Genomic DNA, 22,338 nt, shown 5'->3' on the forward strand with positions numbered 1-22,338 from the left:
CACCTCTGGTGTTTTCACTTGATGGCCACTGCCCACTCTTCCAGTCACTAAGGCTGAGATTTTTCTCACCACCTTCAAAACAACTTTTTGTCACTGGTAACATGCCTTATGTGACCTAGAAGATTTTGAAACAACAATTTTACTTAAACTCCGTGAAGATTTCAAAACAATAATTTTACTTAAACTCCATGTTGAAGGCAAAAAGGAAGATTGTGTGAAGCACTTTGAGGAAGGAAAAAATGATGGAACGATATTTCATTAAGGAAGCCCATGAGGAAGAGAATTTCTTAAAACCAAGTAGGTTTATGGAGGAGAGGCCGCCTCGTGAAGAAAACGAACATAATTTTACTCTGATTTGGTGTCTCTTCTGTTTTTCTGTTGTTGGTATCTACATTCATCTTTTCCAATAATAATCCCATATATGCACATTTTTATCTCTTTAAATTCAGTAAAAGTTGGGAGGAAAATGTGTCAAAACTTTTAGAGTGTGATGGGCTGAGTGGGGTTGTGAGTGATTATCTTCTTTTTTCAGTTTTTTTCTGGGTTTTCCAAGTGTTCCTCGATGAACATGGATAGCTTTTCTGACAGGATAAAAAAGAAGTAGTCTGGGGACAGTGGCTAACACCCCGAATCCCAGCACTTTGGGAAGCCGGAGGTGGGAGGATCGCTTGAGGCCAGGAGTTTGAAACCAGGCTGGGCAACACAACGACACTCCCTCTCTACGAAAAACGAAAAAAAAATAATTAGCCGGACGTGGTGGCGTGCGACTGTGGTCCCAGCTACTCAGAAGGCTGAGGTGGGAAGATCGCTTGAGCCCAATAGGTGGAGGCTCCGTGAGCTGAGATAGCAACACTGCGCTCCAGCCTGGGCGACAGAGCGAGAACCTGACTCATAACAAAGAAAAAAGGAAGAAAAGAAAGGAAGGGAAGAAGGAAGGAAGGGAGAAGCTTTCAAAAATAAACTTTTGTAAGAAGTAATGACACCTCTAGCCGTCCACACCAGGAGACCACCTAGCCATGGGGCACGGTGGGCTCCCGAGAGCTCTGAGCTCTGGGCTTTCTCCAGTTCTCACTCTGCTTGTCTCGGCAGCTCCGTCCCCACCGCAGAGGTGTGAAAGGACGCAAAGCCAGCGAAAGGAGGACCCGGGTCGGGTAACCCCCAGGCCTGGCCAGGCGGACGCAGGGGCATCTCGGGCGAGGCGCGCCTTGCGTCACGTGGGCACCGCCCCTGCAGTGACCGGAGAGCGGCGTGTTCCTAGGGCTCTGCTGCCGTCGTGGAAGCAGGATTTCCGCGGTTGTGTAACGGCCTGTCGCAGACGTGCAGGGGCCTGGGCTCCGCCTCGGTCCCCGGGGCTCGGGCAGCCGAGCCATGGCGGGGAACTGTGGGGCCCGCGGCGCGCTGTCGGCGCACACGCTGCTCTTCGACCTGCCGCCCGCGCTGCTCGGGGAGCTCTGCGCGGTTCTGGACAGCTGCGACGGCGCGCTGGGCTGGCGCGGGTTGGGTGAGTCGGCGGGGACCCGCCCGGGGCGGCGGGGGAGCCCAGCGCGCCGCGGGGCCCGCACGGCGTCGCCCTGCATGGCTGGGGTCGCTCGCGTGGCTGGCGCGGCTTCCGGGAAGTTCCCGCCTGGGAGCCGGCCCCCTCCTTTCCTGGGGAGGACGCAGAGACTCCCTGGGACCCAGACGCCTGCCCTCCCTTCTCTTTCAAAGAATTTTGGGTATCGCTGCAATGTCAAGGGAGCCGAGGCCTGGGAAAGACGGATAACCAGAGTGAAAGCATCTTCTGTTCGTCCGCGATGCCACCCTCACTGGGTTCGCAATGTATGATGTCTTCTGGTCCTTGCAAAATCACCCCAGAACATCATTTTCGTATTGAGACATTTTTAGAACTTTGAGATATTTATCCTTTGGTGTTTTCAATGCATCCCTAAGCCCCTAACTTAATTACAAGTGAAATGCTAAAGTAAAATACGATTTGCAATGAACGCGGCTCCTAATTTTCTTAATTAAATCTTATTTACCCAATTTCGTTGAATGAAGGTTTATGCTAAAGAGTGGCTTTTTATTTTAATCTAAAAAATTGGCTTCAGAACTGTATTTTATGCAGACATTGGAAAGTTGAGCAACTGCCTGCTGGAAGTGTTGAGTGTAGCCAGAGATAATTCGGACAAAAATCTTTGTTTTGTTAAGTACAGGCATTTTTGGTTAGAATTGATATTCCACAATGTCATGTTTAATGTTTATCGAAAAGAATCATGATTATGTCAAAATAACTTACCTTTAATGGTCTGAAATAGGATTTTTCTAACCAGGACTAGCAGAAGACCTAAGAGGAGAGTTTTCTTTGTTACTGATTAACAGTATGGTCACAGTCTTTGAATTGTAGCAATGGGCTTCTGGTTATACAAAAAATGTTTATATATCTTAAGCTCTGTAATTTTAAGTTATGGCCCTTAAGAAAAAAAAAAAAAAAAAAAGTCTGATTTCTAGAAAACAGAGATTTCCAGTGTGCATTTGAGGGATTTTGAGGGATAAGGTCACTTCCCTATCAGATCTTTTTGAGATGGATTTTGGCGTGGACAGTATTTATACCTGTTGATTTCCTAGAGTTACTGACTTTGAGAAAGAAAAGTGTTTTTAGTCCAGTTTAATGTTGGTGAATGGGGCCAGGTGGGCGTGGTAAATTAGTGAGGCAGATTATTCTCTCTCTTTCTGTTGATAGCATTGAAATCCAGATATTCATGCTTTACATGGCTTGTCTCATATAACTTCTCCAATTACTCTGTGAGTCATTATCATCGCCAGTGTTTTTAACAGGTCAGGAAACTGTGGTACAAATCGGTTAAGTAACTTATTCAGGTTCACCAGCTGGAAGTGGAAGAGCCAGGATCTGAACCATGGTAGTCTGGATCCAAGGCTTATGTTCTTAACCCCAGCCACTCTACACTTCTCCCCTTACTGCTGTGCTCTTTCTGGCCACATCTAACAGCCTCCCTAAAGTACAGACATTTCTGGCATCAAAGAACAATTCAGTGATCCATTTCAAGCATGCACTGTTTTCCTAGTGGTGAAAATGAACGAGGACCACCCAGATGAGAACAAACAAAAGCTATTTTTTCAAAGCAAGGGAGCCAGCCACCATTGCTTGTGTTTGGCAGAAACTCAAAAGCAGACAGAGGATGGAGGAGGGTGGGAGAAGAAGGCTTCAGCTATGTCCTGACTGGAGGCTGTTGATATGGGGAAGCTGTAGTTGAGCTACCTAAAAAGGGGGTATTTTGTGTGTTTGTTTAGGGGTACATAATTGGCTTTCTCTGGTTGGCCCTAAGTTGGAAGTAGGAGCAAAAATTGAGGAAGCTGTCAGTAATTATTCAAGTCCTGGCCATTCGGGGCAGGTTGCTACAGGGGTTCTTGTTTGGCTGCCTGGGCTCATTGCTACAGTTTAACCCAGTTACTGATAGTTTAACTTGTTAGATACTGTAGACGGTAGGTTGGTTTCTTGGACTGGTGGATGCACATTGCCTGCAGAGTTCTATTTTTATATATAAGCTGGCCATTGTCCCTTTGTGTATTCATTCTCTCACAGGGAAAGGGTCTAAAATGTTTACTCCATGATACTTCAGCTGTAATTCATTGTGCAGGTTGTCATGCCTACTGACTGCCTGGACTACTGAGCTGGCCCTGACCAGATGCTGCACAAGTTGTTGGCTCAGCAAGAAGGCAAGGCTAGCCCAGTTCAGGGTGTTTAGGCAACTGCCTGTGCTAAACATGCCGAGTTTTCCTGTGGGCACAGCGAAGGGAGAAAGAGGGGAAGAGGTACAGGTAGGGAAAACTTGACCTTCGAGAGGGGAAGGAGAGTGATGGAGGACTGAATCAAAGAGGCAGTCCTTTGTATGCTCAGGACAGCTGACAGCCCAAGCTTAAATGTAGAAAACAACTGTAATATACTAAGTAAAGGTCTTTCGAGCTGATCATGATTCTTATGTTTACAAAGGCAGCTCATATAGCAGCCTATATGATATGACCAGTGTGTGCAGGATAAGGTAAGCCAATCATTCACAAACAAAAATCACCTATGCAGTCTTTTAAATACACAGATGCAGGTCCCACTCCTAGAGCTGCTGATTCAGTAAGTCTGGGTTGAGGGTCCAGCTTCTTTCATTTTTTGTCAAACCCCAGGAGCGAGTCTGATGCACAGCCTGATTGGTAAGCCATTGCTTAGGCCAAATTCTCTTTTTTAATAGCGTCTTCATATAACAGATATTTTACTACCTTCTTTCATTACTTCATTTAATTACTTTTATTTTTAAACATATTCTACATATTACTCTTCAAATCACTTTTGTCGAGTATTGTTATTAAAAATAATGTAATCACAAGATAATATATTCTGTGGTCATCATTGATGACTTTATGGCTTTTAGTGAAAGCAGGAGCCCAAAAGCCCAAATGAAAAATGTTGTTTACGTTACAGACATGATAATGTAGTACATACAGAACTTCTGGAGACAAGTCATCTGATTACATTACCATAGATTGGTATTTAAATTAAATTGTTTGGAGCAGCTGACACCGTAAAACCTCTCAACACTTACCATGTACTGAGAAACGCTTTTTGCAGATGATATATAATAGGCTGTATTCAATTTTCTTCCTCTCAAGAAAGGAAAGGGAAATTATTATATAAATTATTAATAATTACTTTAAAAAATTAAATGTAAAATCACATTAAGTGTGCATTTGTATATTCAATAAAGATTCAAAATAATAGGAGTAATAATAATAAAGCTACCTCCTATCAAGGCTTACTATTGGCCAGTGTGGTAAGCATTTTACATGGATTATCTCATTTACTTATCACAACAATTCTATGAGGTAGACACTCTTCCTATTTCCATTTTATAGATAGGGGAACTGATTCTCAGAGAATTTAAGTAACTTGCCTTGAGTCACAGTCTTCTAAATGGCACACTAAGATTCTAACCAGGTGATCAGACTGTATAGTCTATGTTCTTTTCTTTTCTTTTCTTTCTAAATTTTAAATTTTCTTTTCTTTCTAAAATTTAAATTTTACATTTTCTTTTCTTTCTAAATTTTAAATTTAAAAATTTAAATTTTTATGTTATTATTATTTTTTTTTGAGATGGAGTTTCGCTCTTGTTGCCTAGGCTGGAGTGCAATGGCGCAATCTCAGTTTACTGCAACCTCTGCCTCCCGGGTTCAAATGATTCTCCTATCTCAGCCTCCTGAGTAGCTGGGATTACAGGCATGCACCAACATGCCCGGCTTAATTTTTTTTTTTTTTTTTTTTTTTGTATTTTTATTAGAGACAGGGTTTCTCCATGTTGGTCAGGCTGGTCTCAAACTCCCGACCTCAGGTGATCCGCCTGCCTCAGCCTCCTAAAGTGCTGGGATTACAGGCGTGAGCCACCACGCCTGGCCTAGATGTATTTTTTTAAGAACAGTTTTAAATTTATGGAAAAGTTTAGCAGATAGTAGGAAGAGTTCCCGGATACTCTACATCCTTCGTACACTCCGCACCCAGTTTGCCGTTATTAACATCTTGCGTGAGTGTGCTGCATTCATTACAATATTGACACATTATTATTAACTAAAGTCCATGCTTTATTCAGACTTCCTTCGCTTTTACCCAAGGTCCTTTCTCTGTTCCAGGATCCCATTCAGGATACCACATTACGTTTAGTTGTTGTATCCTCTGGCTCCTCTTGGCTGTGATGGTTTCTCAGACTTTCCTCGTTTTTGATGACTTTGACAGTTTTGAGGAATATTGGTTGGAACTTATCCACTATTTTGTAGACTGTTCCTCAACTGCGATTTTCTGATGTTTTTCTCATGATCAGACTGAGGTTATGGATTTGGGGGAGGAAAACCATAAAGTACTGACCTGTATCCAGGGTCGGTACTATTTATAGGAGTTATCACTGCTTATGTTAACCATGGCTGAGGTGGCGTCTGTCAGATATCTGCCCTGTAAAATTACTTCACTTCCCTCTCTTTCTGTTTCTTACTTTTTGGAAGGAAGTCACCATATGCAGTAGAGCCTGCTTTTTTTGTGTTGCTGTTGTTTTGGAGACGGGATCTCACTCTGTCATCCAGGGTGAAGTGCAGTGGCACAATCACAAGTCACTGCAGCCTCGACCTCCCAGGCTCAAGTGATCCTTCCCACCTCAGACTCCCAAATAGCTGGGACTGCAGGCACGTGCCACCACACCTGGCGAATTTTTTGTACAGATGGGTCCAGGCTGGTCTCAAACTCCTGGGCTCTAGCAATCCTCCTGCTTCAGCCTCCCAAAGTGCTGGGATTACAGATGTGAGCCACCGCTCCCGGGTAAGCCTGGTTTTTTGACCACTGTGTTATTTCTGTCACAAGTTAGTTAGACAATGTTATGTCTAGCTCTCACTTCTCCTCTAAGCTAACACCCCACTGCTCTGTTCCTCTTTATCATAAAAATCCCTCAAAAGGGCTATTTATACTCCAGGTCCTCCATTCTTCCTTGAACCCCTCCAGTCAGGGTTTCACCTCCCACTGCTCCATTGAAAGTCCTGTCATCTGAAGTCACCATAGCTAAATCCAATGGTTGGTTCAAAGTTTTGATCTTATTTGATATAGTTGATCACTCCTTTCTCCTTTCTTCTTGAAGCACTTTCTCTGCTCTAGAACATTACATGACCCTGCCGGACGCGGTGGTTCACGCGTGTAATCCCAGCACTTTGGGAGGCCGAGGCGGGTGGATTGCTTGAGGTCAGGAGTCCAAGACCAGCCTGGACAACATGGTGAAACCCCATCTCTACTAAAAATGCAAAAGATTAGCTGGGCATGGTGGCGGGCGCCTGTAAGCTCAGCTACTTGGGAGGCTGAGGCAGGAGAATCCCTTGAACCTGGGAGGACAAGGTTGCAGTGAGCCGGGATCACACCACCACACTCCAGTCTGGGCGACAGAGCAAGACTCCTCTCAAAAAAAAAAAAAAAAAAAAAAAAATTACATGCTCCTTAATTTCTTCTCTTCTTATAGATTTATCTCGATGTCTTAGAGTGCCTCTGGGCTTAGTCCATGGACCTTGTCTCTTCTGTTTATCTGCTAAATTCACATAAATTCAATCTATATACTAACTCCCAAATTTCTAGCCCAAGTCTCCCTCTGGAATGTCATCTTCATCCATCTATTTGCTTATTTGACAGACATCTCCAACTTAACAGCTCAGAAATGCTCCCCCAGCCCTCCCAAAGTTTTCCCATCTCAGTAATGGCAGCTCCATTCTTCATTTGTTCAGGCCAAAAATATTAGCCTTTTGTGACTTGTCACTTTCTCTCACAAACCACATCCTATCTCTCAGTAAATGATGCTGCTGACTGTGCCTTCAGGATCTGTCTAATAATCTGACCATTTCTTACCACTGCCACCGTAGCCATCTTGGCACCAACCACCATCAGTTCCCACCTCTACTATTTTAACAGTTGGCTGACTGGGCTCAGACTCCCTGCTACTGCCCTTGACCTCCTCGAGTGTCTTTTCAGCCCAGCAGTCGGCGAGCCTGTGATGCATGTAAAGCAGATGCTATCATTGCCCTATTCAGAACCCTCTGGCGGCTTCCCAGGCCACTCAGAGCAAACCCTGAAGTCCTGTGTGGCTTTTCTCACTTTCTTCTCCCTCTTGTTTGCTTGACTCCAACCACATTAGCCTCCTTGTTCCTTGAACACGCAAGGAACATTCTTCCTGCCAGTAACCTGTAGGCTTGCTTCTTCACTTCCTTCATGTTTTTGTTTAACTATTACCTACTCTGACCACTCTTTTGTTTTGTTTTGTTTTTTGAGATGGAGTTTCGCTTTTGTTGCACAGCCTGGAGTGCAATGGCACAATCTTGGCTCTCTGCAGCCTCCACCTCCTGGGTTCAAGAGATTCTCCTGCCTCAGCATCCCGAGTGGGATTACAGGCGCCTACCACAACGCCAGGCTAATTTTTTGTATTTTTAATAGAGACGGGGTTTAACTATGTGGGTCAGGCTGGTCTCGAACTTCTGGCCTTAGGTGATCTACCCACCTTGGCCTCCCAAAGTGCTGGGATTACAGGTGTGAGCCACCACACCTGGCTATGACCACTCTTTTAAAATTGAAACCCCCCCCCACCACTCTCTTATGCCTCTTTTCCACTTTATTTTTCTCTATATCATTTATCACCTCTCACATACTTCATGTATGTAAGTATCTCTGTGCATATATAAAATAAACTATATACATATGTAAACATATATATGTTTATTTGTTTATTCTTCATCTAGAAATAAGCTTCAAGGGAGCAGGGATATTTCCTTCCTTTGTTTTCCTGCTGACTCTCTTAGCATCGAAAATTGTACTTGGCACAGAGCAGGCACTCAGTAAATATGTACGTTCTGAATAAATTAATGAATCAACAAATGTCTATTAAACATCCAAAACCTTGTTGGGCAGAATCTTTGATAAAGCATTGTAAATACAAAGTCCTAGTCCCTGCTTGTAAGAATTTTCCAATTTAGTGTAGGCAACAGACCTATAAAAGTTTAACAAGGGAAGAATGTGTGGGGAAATAGTATTGATATTCACCTGGGAATGAAATTACATAGCTTCTGACTGAAACCTTGGTGTTGAGGGTGAATTCTCTCCCAGAGGTAGTTAATGTTAGGTTCCTACCTGTGTCTAGGATTAAGAGAGCAGGACAGATAAAGGGGCACCTGAGAAATCACACACAGCCCTCCCCAGTTATGAGTCCTACTCAGGCATGGGGTAAAACATACAAATGAGCTTAAGTATGAATCAGAACTATTTCTTATAAAATATATTAACTAGTGAGTGTTAATGCTTACAGTCTGGTATGAAGAATAGATCTAACTTATAATTTTGACTTTTGTTTTACTCTTTTGGAATTAAAAATATCTTTAACCTTAAAAGTTCTTTTAAAAAATTGTCTAATTTTTTGCATGCTTTGTAGAAAGAAAGAGACATCTTTCCTTTTTCCCTTACAGTATCTAAAAACAAGCTTTGTGAGAATGGAGTCTTAATTTTGCAGGGGTTTTGGCATGTGGTTGTATGCAAATACAAAGATTCCAAATACGGATGTGTTGCATTATTTGAAAAAACCCCTTCAGAGACATATTTGCATATGGAGATGTGATTTCTGCAACTGAAAACAGTCAGTCCTGCACTCTTAAAACAGCCTTCAAGGACCTTTGAGCATCTGATTTCTGAACTTCTTAGGTTGACTTTTTGGCTTATGTGACTCCATTATGAATTTCAACTAAGATTTGTGTTCCAAAAAATGGTTTTAAACAATGCTTAACTAACAGCATATTTTTCTTAATTTGTATTTTCAGTTTAGAATGCTTTTAACTTTATTAACATAATTAATCATTGAGAACTTTTCTCTGTATTTTTATTTGATATGTACTGTGAGTAAACAAAGTCCTGTATTCTGAAAGGGGACAAGTAAGGGAGAGTTGAAGAAAATGATAAATATTGAAGAATGTAATTAACATGTTGAGAGTTTGCATTCCTGTTGTATCAGATTGGAGCTATTTTATAAAATTGGATCTAAATGAAGTATACATTTTATGGATGCCAAAAATACTCTTTAGCAGTATTTCTATTCAGAATGCATCATCATTAGAGAAAAGCTATTAAGGTTGCAGTGTGAATCACCAGTTGGAAAAAGAGAAAACATATTTCATTTCCAGTCCGGAAGCAATCCATGCATGCAGGCAGTATTCATTTTAACAGTCTGGATCAGTTTTTTACCATGAACTTCTGCTATTAGAAAAAATGCCTTTGACTAATCTAGCTTTCCTTAGATGTAGTGCACTCAGAACTATATGCCCTCGGTCAATGTTAGAGAACTTAAAACCCCAGCTCATTTGGCATCTGTTCATTCATATTCCAGCTGAATCTCAGAAATGTGCTTAAGGGAAAGCATCTGATATTAGCAGTTTCTCAGCCAAGTCACAGGACGGGACAGCCCAGAGTCATGGCCTGCTGCACTTTTAAAAGGGAAATTCAGGAATCAAAAAAAAAAAAAAACAGAGAATGGAATTTATGGAAAGTATGGAATGAAAAGCTGACATTCCCTGGGACTTGAAATGTTAACTCTGGATTTCCTTAATAGCTATAAACTGTGCCTTTCCTACTATGGCACTTGTTGTGAGCTAGAACATGTTTATACCTTTTTATGTATAAATATTTTATCTGAGACTCCTGCTACTATTGCCACCTGATGCCTCTTCCAAAAGGTAAAGCTTCCATCTTTGCATCACCTTCTCAGGTATCTGAATTGGTCCCATTGCTTTCAGAATGAAGTTAAGTTCATATGCTAACACTCAGGGCCTCTGTCTGTCAATCAGCAAAAATATATTGAACGTGTACTATGTGGCTAAGCATGTTTCTGCAGTTACAAGGTAACATGGAGCTTGTTCACCTTTTCTTTAACGTGAACACTCTGCTCCAAGCATTCTGGCCTTCCCTCTGCCCTCTCGTGTCGTCTTCACTGTTTCTGGAACAATTCCCCATTTGACATACCCTTTTCTATTCCTTTAGCCTAGTTAAACCTTGCCCCACCACACGACATTTCTATTGCAAAGCTAGGTGGTATTTGGTTACCCTTCCTTTCCTTCCCTGGCTGTGGTAGTCCACAAAAGCATTTTCTGTCTTCAGTCTTGTTAAATTATGTGCATATGTCTTATCCCAAAGTTTCAAAGGGTAGCAGGAACGATTTTAGTTTACAAAAGAAAAATGAAGAAGTCTATTATTTAAATATTCATTACTATGAATTTATATGATACAGGATGCCTAATACTCTGTAAATATTAGTCAATTAATTTTCTTTTCCTTCTCCTTTTTTTTTTTTTGTTTTTGTTTTTTGGAGGCAGAGTCTCACTCTGTCACCGAGGCTGGACTGCAGTGGTGCAATCTTGGCCCACTGTAGCTTCAACCTCCTGGGCTCAAGCTATCCTCCTACCTCAGCCAAGGAGTAGTTAGGACTATAGGTGCATGCACACCACCAAGCCTGGCTAATTTTTAAATTTTTTGTAGAGATGGGGTTTTGCCATGTTGCCCAGACTGGTCTTAAACTCCTGGGCTCAAGCAATTCTCTTGCCTTGGCCTCCCAAAGTGCTGGGATTACAGGCGTGAGCCACTGCACCCAGCCTCGATTAATGTTTTAATAGAAAATGTAGAAACCTAAACTTTCCCTTTGCTGAAATTTGATATTTAGAGTTCTCTTGTTGGAATTTTCATTTTGAGAGTGGGAAATGTTTTAAAGATAAGAGGTGTTATAATTAATTAAGAGGCCAGGGAAGAGCAAGAAGATTTATTATATGTATTAGGTGGGACTACAAGAACATTTGTTATTAAGAAGTTTGAGACTGTTCAGTGAGGCTGTGTTTTGCCTGGAGTTGTGTCATAGGTCGATGGCAGTGCCACCACTAAATACATGTGTTCCTGTACTCACCCAGAGGCCCACGGGAATGCTCTGTTTTCACTAAAAACTTTTTTCCTTGGAAAGCAGGATGGTCTGCGGGGCTCAGACTCAGTCATTTGTCTTGTTTTCAATCTGAAACTGTAGTAATTATTTTTTCCTCCCCAGGATAGTGTACTCTATCCAATACTTCTTTAAGAATTGGCCTCTCTTTGGAAGTACTCAGTTTTAGACATGGCATAGCTCAGGCTCCAGAAGCCACCCCTCCAGAAAGCCTTCCCTGCTGTTCTCATCTTTAGTTAGAGACCTTTCTTCATGCTCAACCCACACTTAGTGCATACAATTACTGTATTGCTGGCAAATAGCAGATACTCAACAAATGTTTGAACTACACTGATTTGCAGTATTTCTCTTAAGAGTTTTTAGAAATAGCTAAATAAAGTGTTTATAAAAAATGTGCCTCAATGATATAGGCAGATTACCTCATCAGAAAGAAATATATTAAAATAACATTACTATATTTGGCTAACATTTTTGCTTTTTAAAGGCTTCCTTTTAAAAATGATAAGCTATCTAAAACATATATTGGCATTTGGATAGTCTTTGCCTCTGTGAAACATCATCTCTTCAAAGAGATGAGGAATGAATATATTCTTGCCAGAACTTGAAATATGGAGGAAGGACAAAGACATTCTAACTCGATGTCAGACATTTTATTCTAGCTGTTTTTCTTTCCTTACAGCCTAAACATGCATTCAAATAGAATGTCTCAACTTTGCCTTCCCTTGTTTGATATGTAATTGCGAATGCTGCCACTCTCTTTAACTCTGTTCTGGTACAAGTTGTAACAGAGTAACAAAATTCAAGGTATGACCTTGTGTATATCAGTCAGGATAAACTAAGTTATGCCGCAGTAACAAGCAGCACCAAAAATCTCAGTGGTTTAACATAGCAGAGGTTTACTTTTTGCTCCCAGGAAGAGCACTGAGAGTCCAGCAAACTCTCCTCCATGTAGTGACTCAGCATTTCAGGCTGCTTTGATCTTGAGGCAGCCCCCTGTCAACAGGGGGCTGAATTGTGCCCTGGTTCTTCAGTGTTTCTGCCTGGAAGAGACACAGAGGCATGCCTAACCTGAAAGGGCAGGGAATTGGAATCCTCTATGATGGGATAGAAGTATTGGTGGCACTAGTAATGTCTACCGGGTCAATTTTTAGCTCATAGAAATAGGGCCAGTCATGGTTTCATACTGTGAACACTTTCAATTTTCAGGATTTACTCACAGCCTCAGTGGGAGCATAAAGTTGAGGTAAATTGAGTATTCCAGCAAAGACCTGTAGAATGAAAAATTGGGCACAGTGTTGGGGGGGGGGATGCCATATTAAGGCAGAAGATACTTGCCTTTCTGCTGGCTTGATTTCAAATGTTATAACTGGTGTAGCAACTCCCTAAGAAATTAATGACCTTTGGACTCTAAAACAGACTTTTGTGTGTTTGTGTGTGGAAACAAAGTCTCACTCTGTTGCCTAGGCTGGAGTGCAATGGTGTTATCTCAGCTCACTGCAACCTCTGCCTCCTGGGTTCAAGTGATTCTCCCACCTCACCCTCCTGAGTAGCTGGGACTACAAGTGCACGCCATCACACCTGGCTAAATTTTGTATTTTTGTATTTAGTCAAGATGGGGTTTCACCATGTTGGCCAGGCTGGTCTCAAACTCCTGACCTCAAGTGATCCTCCCGCCTTGGCCTCCCAATGTGCTAGAACTACAGATGTGAGCCACCACGCCTGGACCCAAAACAGACTTTTAACAGAAGAAAGTTTCACCAGACTTATCATTTTTCTGAGATCTGAACAACCATTGCCTTTTAAAAGCACATCTGCCTTTGAAGTCTCTCATTGGTGGACAGGGGAGTCCTATCTCCTATGAGATCACCTTGGTTCCTGCTGGAGGCAGCTCCCACATATTGGTGTGTGGCAGGATGAAAGGATGCTGAACTCCTAAAGCCAGTTATGGTGGTGTGTCAGGGGTCCCCCATGACCACCCTTAGATAACAGTGGGATTTTATCCACAGACTTGCATCCAGGATCCTAAATTTTTTAGTTTCTCTGGAAGGTAAAGTTATGAAAGGATGCTGCCATCACCATCAAAAGCCCAAAACACATTGTTAATTTTAGTGCTCAATATTCCAGATTGGGAATATTATCATAGGAACAAGGCCACCTTTTCTGTCATTTGCTTTCTTTCTCCCCACTTTGCCTCAAAGTACACTTTAAAATTTGGAAGTTGTGCAGAAAGGCAATATATAAATTTTTGCTTGAAGAATCCTGTTAAATCAGGGCACCATAAAAACTCATATACTTTCTGTACAGTTTTAAGATGTTTATGCCAAACCTTAATTGAATTATTTAAAGCCTAGTATCCTAGTAAAACATTTCCCTGATTTTACCCAGATATTAGCTTTTAATTGCTCAAAAGTGTTCAATGGGAAGACAGGGGGGAACAAAACACCATTTCTCAAACCTTCAACAGCTGAATCTAACTGTATTACGAATGAATAATAACCACACTGAAGGGGTGAGGAAGAAAAGAATTAATCTAAGTACTTTGGAACACAGCATCTTAACTGGATGCGCTTATGCTAAGGACAGAAAAAATTATTATGTTCTGATTTTGCTAATGTGTGTCTCACAGGGATATGGGTTGGCAATTCTGAAAGCACTTTATGTGCATTGTAGAATTAAACAAATGAGTAAATATATTATCAATAATATTACTGTTCAAGAATAAAGTTACAAATGAGGAAGGACTGAAATATACCCTGTGATGTTGGATTAGAATCAGAAGCATCAGAATAAATTCTTGGTATTTAATATAAGCGCCTACTGATAGAGGAATAGAGATCCATGGATGAGTGTACATACCTATATTTCCTTGCTCTGTGTTCTTAGAGGGCCTAGAAGCAATGGAACCCTGGCCACAATGAGCAATTCTGGCACCAGGATTGAGCTTCTATACACCATTGTCCAATAAAGAAACCAGAGATCATTAGACAAATAATTCCAGTCCTGGAAAGGGGGAAATACAAAATGAGCCTGGAGCACCTTGTAGAGCCAGAAAATAAGGAGATACTCACAAAAAGATAGGGCTTGTCAAAAGAACACAAGAGGCCTGCCGTGGTAGTTCACACATGTAATCCCAGCACTTTGGAAGGCCAAGGAGGGCAGATTGCTTGAGCTTGATCCTAGGAGTTTGAGACCAGCTGGGGCAGTGTGGCAAAACCCCATCTCTACCAAAAAAGACAAAAAAACCCACACAAATACAAAAATTTGCTGTGAATGGTGGTGCAGTGCACACCTGTAGTTGCAGCTACTTGGGAGGCTGAGGTGGGAGGATTGCTTGAGCCTGGGAGATGGAGGCTGCAGTGAGCTGAGATTGCCCCACTGTACTACAACCTGGGTGACAGAGTGAGATCTTGTCTCAAAAAAATAAAATAAAATAAAAATAAAAGGAAAAAAAAAGAATACAAGAGCCAACCTAATGGACAAAGCTAGAATAATTTTAGCAACAAAATTATTAATGATAGTACTGGATTTTAACCTGTAGGATAAAATAAATATCCATGAGCCCATAGATATAAATAAACAACTGGATAGATAAATAAATAAACGTAAGAGAAGGGACAGCTGTTTCTTACCAAAGAGTTCATGAAGGAAAAAGGGAAAATAGAAAAAATCACCATTAAGCAAATATTGTAGTAATAATTGTGATAAATAGGATCCACTGGTGGATGCAAATATTAGTGGCCCAAATCTGAGGAGAAGCAGAGTATTTCCATAATCTCAAAGTATCTTCCCCGAAATATTTATTAATTATAAAGAGAAAGATAATTTTGTAGTAGAGAAACTCTGCAGACACTCCCTTCACTGAGTGATAAAAATAAACATTATTATTGATAAGACATTGCTGTCTTAAACTTCTTGATATTATGCACTGAGAAAGACAATATCATTTCACTGTCCTGAAAGACAAGGAAAGACTGAGGGACCATCATAGATTGGAGGAGATTAAGGAGAAGGAACAATTAAATATAATATGGAAAACTGGATAGGATCTTAGAACAGAAAACAGGCATTAGTGGAAAAACTAGTGAAATTAGAATAAGGTTTGCAGTTATCACTGATTCTGATCATTGTATTGTGGTTAGTAAGATGTCAACATTAGCAGAAGACAGGTGAGTATATTCCAAATTAGTTCAAAATAAAAGTTATAAATAAGAGGAAAGTTAAAGTTATAAATAAGAGGAAATAAAACGTAAGGTACACAAAAACAAGTATTTTGATAAAAGTACAGTAAACAATTCTTTGTTTATATTGCAATTTCCACAGCAGAGAGACTTTCAAGCAGCTGGCTGGATGTTCGTCATATTGAAAAGTATGTAGACCAAGGGAAAAGTGGAACAAGAGAATTACTTTGGTCCTGGGCACAGAAAAACAAGACCATCGGTGACCTTTTACAGGTCCTCCAGGAGATGGGGCATCGTCGAGCTATTCATTTAATTACAAACTATGGTAAATGCTGATTCTTATAATGTGGCTCTTAATCTGTAATAGGAACTGTAATTTGTAAATTTGAATATTGCATTTTATCCAAGATATTGACTCATGCTGTGTGTCAATGTTTCCTCACCTGTGGCTTTTATCTGGAAGGGACTTTCCAGCTTCACATTTTCTTGTGACACTTTCTTCCCTTATCACCTAACTTATACAACATATTTCTTTCTACCACTTTATAGTTTTGTTTTGTTTTTTTAACTTACTTTTACTTACAAACTACACTTTTAGAAATGTTTCATTTTTAGCAGTTAATAGAATCACCTCTCTGTCAAAAACTCTGAAACTCTTTGAGTCATAAACATAGTTGGAATCACAGTAGTTGAGATACAGATCATGCTATTCTTTGCTTTACTATATATTACAAGTTAAAAATATAATTATATTTTCCCCCTATATTTAATATTTTATATTGTACCTACCTCCAAAATAATCTGGGGATGTTTCTTTTATCTTCACTGCTGTTTTTACACCACAGCATTTAACCCTGCCTTACTTGTTACTACCCATTCCACAGTAGCCTAATTCTTCCCTTTGTCTTCTCTATTTCTGATGCTGTGTCATGCCTTATATTTAGAACAACCTGATCAATAAAGCTCATGAAGTTTTCTCCATTTATTCTTTGTCAGTGAAATAATCTAACATCATCTGTTCTGTTTGTTCCACTTAGATGTATTCATTTCAATAATAATGATCTTGGGTTTTATGTTATAGACCCAAGGCTCTTAGACTGGAAACTCTTTTGAATCACATCTTTATTCTTTGGCTCTTTTCATAGATGACATTTTTAGTTTTGTGTATTTGCACACATGTTATTTGGTAATATATTTAGTGCACATGAGCCCTTGCACACACACACACACACACGGAATCCTGAGAGATTTGTACCAGAAAACTGTAGCTTCACGTTGACTTTTATTTTGATCTTTCCTATTATAGGGATATTAGTTCCTAATAGACTTCCACCATGATGTTATTCATATAACTTGGCTAATCCCCTTTGTCTTTTGCACGTCGTTGCTTCACTTAGTTTAGGGCAGCAGAATACTTCACTGTGAAGTTGACTGAGCGAGTGAAATTCAGTGAGTCCCTGGGAACTGTAAATGCAATGCCTTTTCATTATCTGAGCCTTTCCCAGCCACTGAAACCACCCACATGGCTTGCTGTTCACAATACAAACTTACGCCACTTTAATAGGACACACGGGTATGTTTTATACTTCAGTGTTCTGGAATAAATTTTAGGGTGCATTTTCATTCTCTATGTTGTTTATTTGTGCAGCAGAGAATAATGTGGACTGTAAGTAGACAAAAAAATTCCTCATTCTTGGTTGACTCTTAGTCTGTTGCACATGCAACACTTATTTTTCTTTTTTTGATGTGAGATTAGCCGATTGGTAAAAAGACTTTACTGCCCTAGTACAAAGAGATAGGTAAATCTGAAGTGAAGAGGAGGATAGCACCTTACTTCTTTACTAAAGGAAATAGCATTATTTAATTGTAATTGATTGAGTTGGTGTTTCAAATTAAATCACAATTTTGAAAATGTTAATTATGTAGTTGTTAAAAGTGAGATGTGATGATTTGTTGGAAGCATAAGTGTAGCTTGCTCAACAGGGGTTTCCTATCATAGCTACTCATTAAATTAGGAGTTGGAGCTCCTAACTAAAGATGCATAAAATGATTTAGTCCTATGCTGCTACCATGGACAGATTTATCAGTTATCTAAATAATCGTTATTACCCACCTTTCCTTGCAATTTTATTCTGTTTTGTGGAACTGATTTTATTTTAGAGGAATTTGGGGCTTTTATATTCCAACTTCCAAGCATCACTTTGTAGATTTGGATTTTCCTAGTTATACTGAAATGGGCCTTTTATTTCCTCCCAGGTACTACGCTTACAATTCAGGTTGCTGCTGCTAGGTGGTTTCTTCACATCAGTAAAGCATTCTCTCAGATCTCAGGACATAACAAAATTGCTCAAGAAACTAGAATCTCTATTTTTTGTTATTATATTTCTGGCATGCATGTCCTTATGTTTCACATTTTGCATTTATAATTCAATGATCAGCAATTGTTTTCCAGTTTTGACACAAAATTCACAGCTTTCTACTGGCTTCTTCTTAAGAGAGCCATTTTCAATCTTCCATTTTATATGACAATGAAGTATTATCTCTCTTTTCACAAACAGCAAAAGAAATAATGACTTTTAGTGCCCATACAGCCCCCAGATTTCACATTTTTTTCTACACAAATTCAGTATGTTTGTTATTTTTTCTTCTTGCCTAGTTGCCCTGGCTAGAACCTTTAGCATGTTGAGTAGAAGCGGCAAGACCAGACATCCTTATCTTGTTCCTGATCTTAAGGGGAAAACATTCAGTCTTTCACGATTAATGATGTTAACTGTCGGTTTTTTATAGATGGCCCTTATCATATTGAGGACATTTTCTTCTGTTGGTAGGGCTTTTATCGTGATAGGGTGTTGGATTTTTCAGATGCTTTTTTGTCATCTATTGAAATGAACATGTGTTTTTTGTCCTTCATTCTGTTAATGTGGTGTATTACATTGATTGATTTTCAGACATTAAACAAATCTTGGATTCCTGGGATAAATCCCATTTGGTCATTGTATCTAATCCTTACATGCTTCTGGATTCAGTTTGCCAGTATTTTGTTGAGGAGTTTTGCATGTATATTTGTAAGAGGTATTGGTCTGTTGTTTTCTTGTAATGCCTTTATCCGGCATTGGTATCAATAATACCGGTCTCAGAATGATTTGGGAATTGTTCTATCCTTTTCTATTCTGGAAGAATTTGTGAAGGACTGGTGTTAATCTTCTTTAAATGTTTGGTAGAATTCACCTGTGAAGCCATCTAAGCCTCGGCTTTTCTTTGTGGGACGTTTTAAAGTACTAGCTCAATCTCTTGTTATGAGTCCATGTATATTGTTTATTTTTGCTTGAGTTAGTTTCAATAGTTTGTGTCTTCCTAGAAACCTGTCCATGTCATCTAAGTTATCTAGTTTTTTGGCGTATCATTGTTCATAATATTCCTTTATAATTCCATTTATTTCTGTGAGGTCAGTATTGATGTCCCCTCTTTTGTTCTTGATTTTAGTAATTTGAGTCTCTTTCTTGGTCAGTTAAGCTAAAAGATTGTCAATTTTAATGATCTTTTCAAAGAAACAATTTTGGTTCTATTGATTTTTCTTTTTAAAAAATGTTCTATTTCGGCTGGGCGAGGTAGCTCACGCCTGTAATCCTGGCACTTTGGGAGGCCGAGGCAGGCAGATTGCCTGAGCTGAGGAGTTTGAGACCAGCCTTGGCAAAATGGTGAAACCCCATCTTTACTAAAATACAAAAAAATTAGCTGGGCATGGCAGCGTGCACCTGTAGTCGCAGCTATTCAGGAGGCTGAAGCAGGAGAATTGCTTGAACCTGGAAGGCGGAGGTTGCAGTGAGCCGAGATCGCACCACTGCACTCCAGCCTGGTTGACAAGGTGAGACTCCATCTCCAAAAAAAAATAAAAAAAATAAAAATTCCTCTATTTCATTTATTTCTAATCTTAATTATTTCCTTCCTTTTGCTTGCTTCAGTTTAGGTTGTGCTTCTTTTTCTAGTTCCTTAATGTGAAAGTTTAGTTTACTGATTTGATGCCTTTCTTCTTTTTTTAAGGTAGGCATTTGCAGCTATAAATTTCCCTCTAAGCGTGGCTTTTGCTGCATCTCATAATTTTTGATATGTTGTGTTTTCATTTTCATTCATTTCAAGGTATTTTCTAATTTCTCTCATGACTTCTTTTTTAACTCATTTGTTATTTACAATTTTGTTGTTTAATTTCCAGATACTTGTGATTTTCCCAAATTTCCTTCTGCTGCTGATTTCTGCTTGTATTTCAATATGATCAGAAAATAGACTTTGTATGATTTTAATCCTTACACATGTATTTGAGGTTCATTTAATTGCCTGAGGTCAGGTCTGTTCTGGAAAATGTTCAATGTATACTTGAGAAATATGTGTATATTTTGGTTTTGGATGGAATGTTCTATAGATGTCTGTTAAGTCTAGCTGGTTTATAGTGTTATCAAGGAAATTTGTTATTAATTGGTTATGCTTTCTTGCTAGTTTTCTAAGCAAAATAATTTAAGAAACACTAGAAGATAATCTAGAAAGAAGAAAGCTAGACTAGAAAATGAAAGTTTTCTAGTCTGAGACAAAATGTTAGAAATGACAGCAAAATATGGCAGGGTTTTAATCTTTTGTAGGAAGCTACATAAATTATTACCTCAATCCAGACAGCACTCTACCAAATAGAAGTTATAGTTGACATTTGGGGTGGTAAGTATTTGTCATTGATACACACACACACACACACCACCTCCAGTACTTTATAGCACAAGATGATATAAAAAAATAAACTAACTCAGGAAGATATAATATCGTAATTGTAACATTTAAAAATATATGTGCAAAAATGCTGATAACACAGCTGGGCGCTGTGGCTCATGCCTGTAATCCTAGCACTTTGGGAGGCCGAGGCAGACGGATCACTTGAGGTCAGGAGTTTGAGACCAACCTGGCCAACATAGTGAAACACTGTCTCTACTAAAAATACAAAAATTAGTTGGGCGTGGTGGCAGGGGCTTGTAATCCCAGCTACTCAAGAGGCTGAGGCAGGAGAATCACTTGAACCCAGGAAGTGGAGGTTGCAGTGAGCCAAGATTGCACCACTGCACTCCAGCCTGGGTGACACAGCAAGACTCTGTCTCAAAAAAAAAAAAAAAAAAGGCCCGGCGTGGTGGGTGGCTCATGCCTGTAATCCCAGCACTTTGGGAGGACGAGGCAGGGAGATCTCTTGAGGCCACGAATTCGAGACTAGCCTGGCCAACGTGGTGAAACCCCATCTCTACTAAAAATACAAAAAAAATTAGCCGGGCGTGCTGACAGGTGCCTGTAGTCCTGGCTACTTGGGAGGCTGAGGCAGGAGAATCACTTGAACCTAGGAGGCAGAGATTGCAATGACCCGAGATCATGCCACTGCACTACAGCCTGGGCGAGAGTGAGAGTCCATCTCAAAAAAAAAAAAAGGACGATAATTTTTTTTTTACTTTTCTTCTTTGTACTTTAATATTTTTAATGTCTAACAATAATTTATCTTATTTATTACTTGTTTATTATTTAATTATTTAAATTATTTAAAGTTAATAATAGATTAAGGCAACTACTTATGTTTTAAGTGAACAAAAGTATGTTTGTATAACATTTGTTAATTAGAAAGCTATTTCACAAATATAATACTTCACAAATAATACTTTCACAAATTTATCGTAATGTTGCCTGGGAGTGAAACTTTAGAAATGAACAATGGCTAGCAAGACATTTATTTTCAGAGTCTCAGAAAGGAAAAACATTAGGGACATAAAAATTTTTTGTATCTACCTTCCCGTATTTCTCTTTCAGGAGCAGTGTTGAGTCCTTCAGAGAAGAGTTACCAGGAAGGTGGATTTCCAGACATATTATTCAAGGTAGAGTATGTGTGCATAGAAAATGAGCCTTGAACTTTGTTGCATGTATAATTGAGCATAAGGAATGAAATTAGCAGGCAGAAAAATGCTGGATTTGCCGGCACTTTTTAAAAATCAGAAATGCCCTGGTTCTCTCATTATTCTCTTTTTAGTTGAGGATTCAGGAAATTAGAGATTTATAAATATTTGAGAAATTAAGAGCTTTCTGTTCTCAGTGATCTGTCAGAGATGAGACTGAGAACTACTAAGGATGCTGTGATTTATACATTTGTCTTAACTCAGCTTTTAATTTTCCTTTTTTGGTTGGTGTTTTGCATGTCACTGTTAGTTTTTATTAGAGCAAACTATCAGTGATCATTTTTATAGCATTAGAAGTAATTTAAAATTGACTTTAACTGACTGTGACATTGAAACTTGAGTTTTTACCGTTGGTATGAAAGCCTTAAATATGGCAATGAATGCTATTAAATAAAGTGAAATAACTTTGATTTCTGCTAGCTTTCTTTTAAATTAGGTTGCACTTTGTTGCACTGCATAGTCCCCAGGGAGCTTTGGATTTCTGTTGAGGCTCTGTTCTTTCTAGACGTATGAAATGGGATTACTTTAGTATGTATTTCTTCTCTTAGGAAACAGCCAATATCACAGTGGATAATGTTCTTATTCCTGAACATAATGAAAAAGGTAAGAAAAAACCAGTTTTTTTCCAACAATTTTTTTAAAATCATACTTTCATTTAAGTGAATTAAGAGGGAG

The 22,338-nt window shown here is 39.5% G+C and overlaps 1 protein-coding gene across 13 annotated transcripts in view; it reads left to right on the top strand.

The window, feature by feature from the left end:
* Positions 1–22,338, top strand: part of IRAK3 (interleukin 1 receptor associated kinase 3) — a 118,733-nt gene that overhangs the window by 54,937 nt on the left and 41,458 nt on the right. For 7 of the 13 annotated variants that reach the window (XM_054527368.2, XM_054527363.2, XM_054527364.2 and 4 more), the window contains 3 exons: positions 15,837–16,019; positions 21,521–21,585; positions 22,212–22,266. In XM_054527368.2, coding sequence (XP_054383343.1) covers positions 15,980–16,019; positions 21,521–21,585; positions 22,212–22,266 — 160 coding nt within the window. In that variant the 5' untranslated portion in view covers positions 15,837–15,979. Of the gene's footprint in view, positions 1–139; positions 1,502–1,707; positions 1,819–5,309; positions 6,344–15,836; positions 16,020–21,520; positions 21,586–22,211; positions 22,267–22,338 lie in introns of those variants that run through there. The other 6 variants (XM_054527360.2, XM_054527358.2, XM_024257436.3 and 3 more) reach the window with 6 other exon arrangements.

Source organism: Pongo abelii, chromosome 10, assembly GCF_028885655.2.
Source record: "Pongo abelii isolate AG06213 chromosome 10, NHGRI_mPonAbe1-v2.0_pri, whole genome shotgun sequence".
Lineage (NCBI taxonomy): Eukaryota > Metazoa > Chordata > Mammalia > Primates > Hominidae > Pongo > Pongo abelii.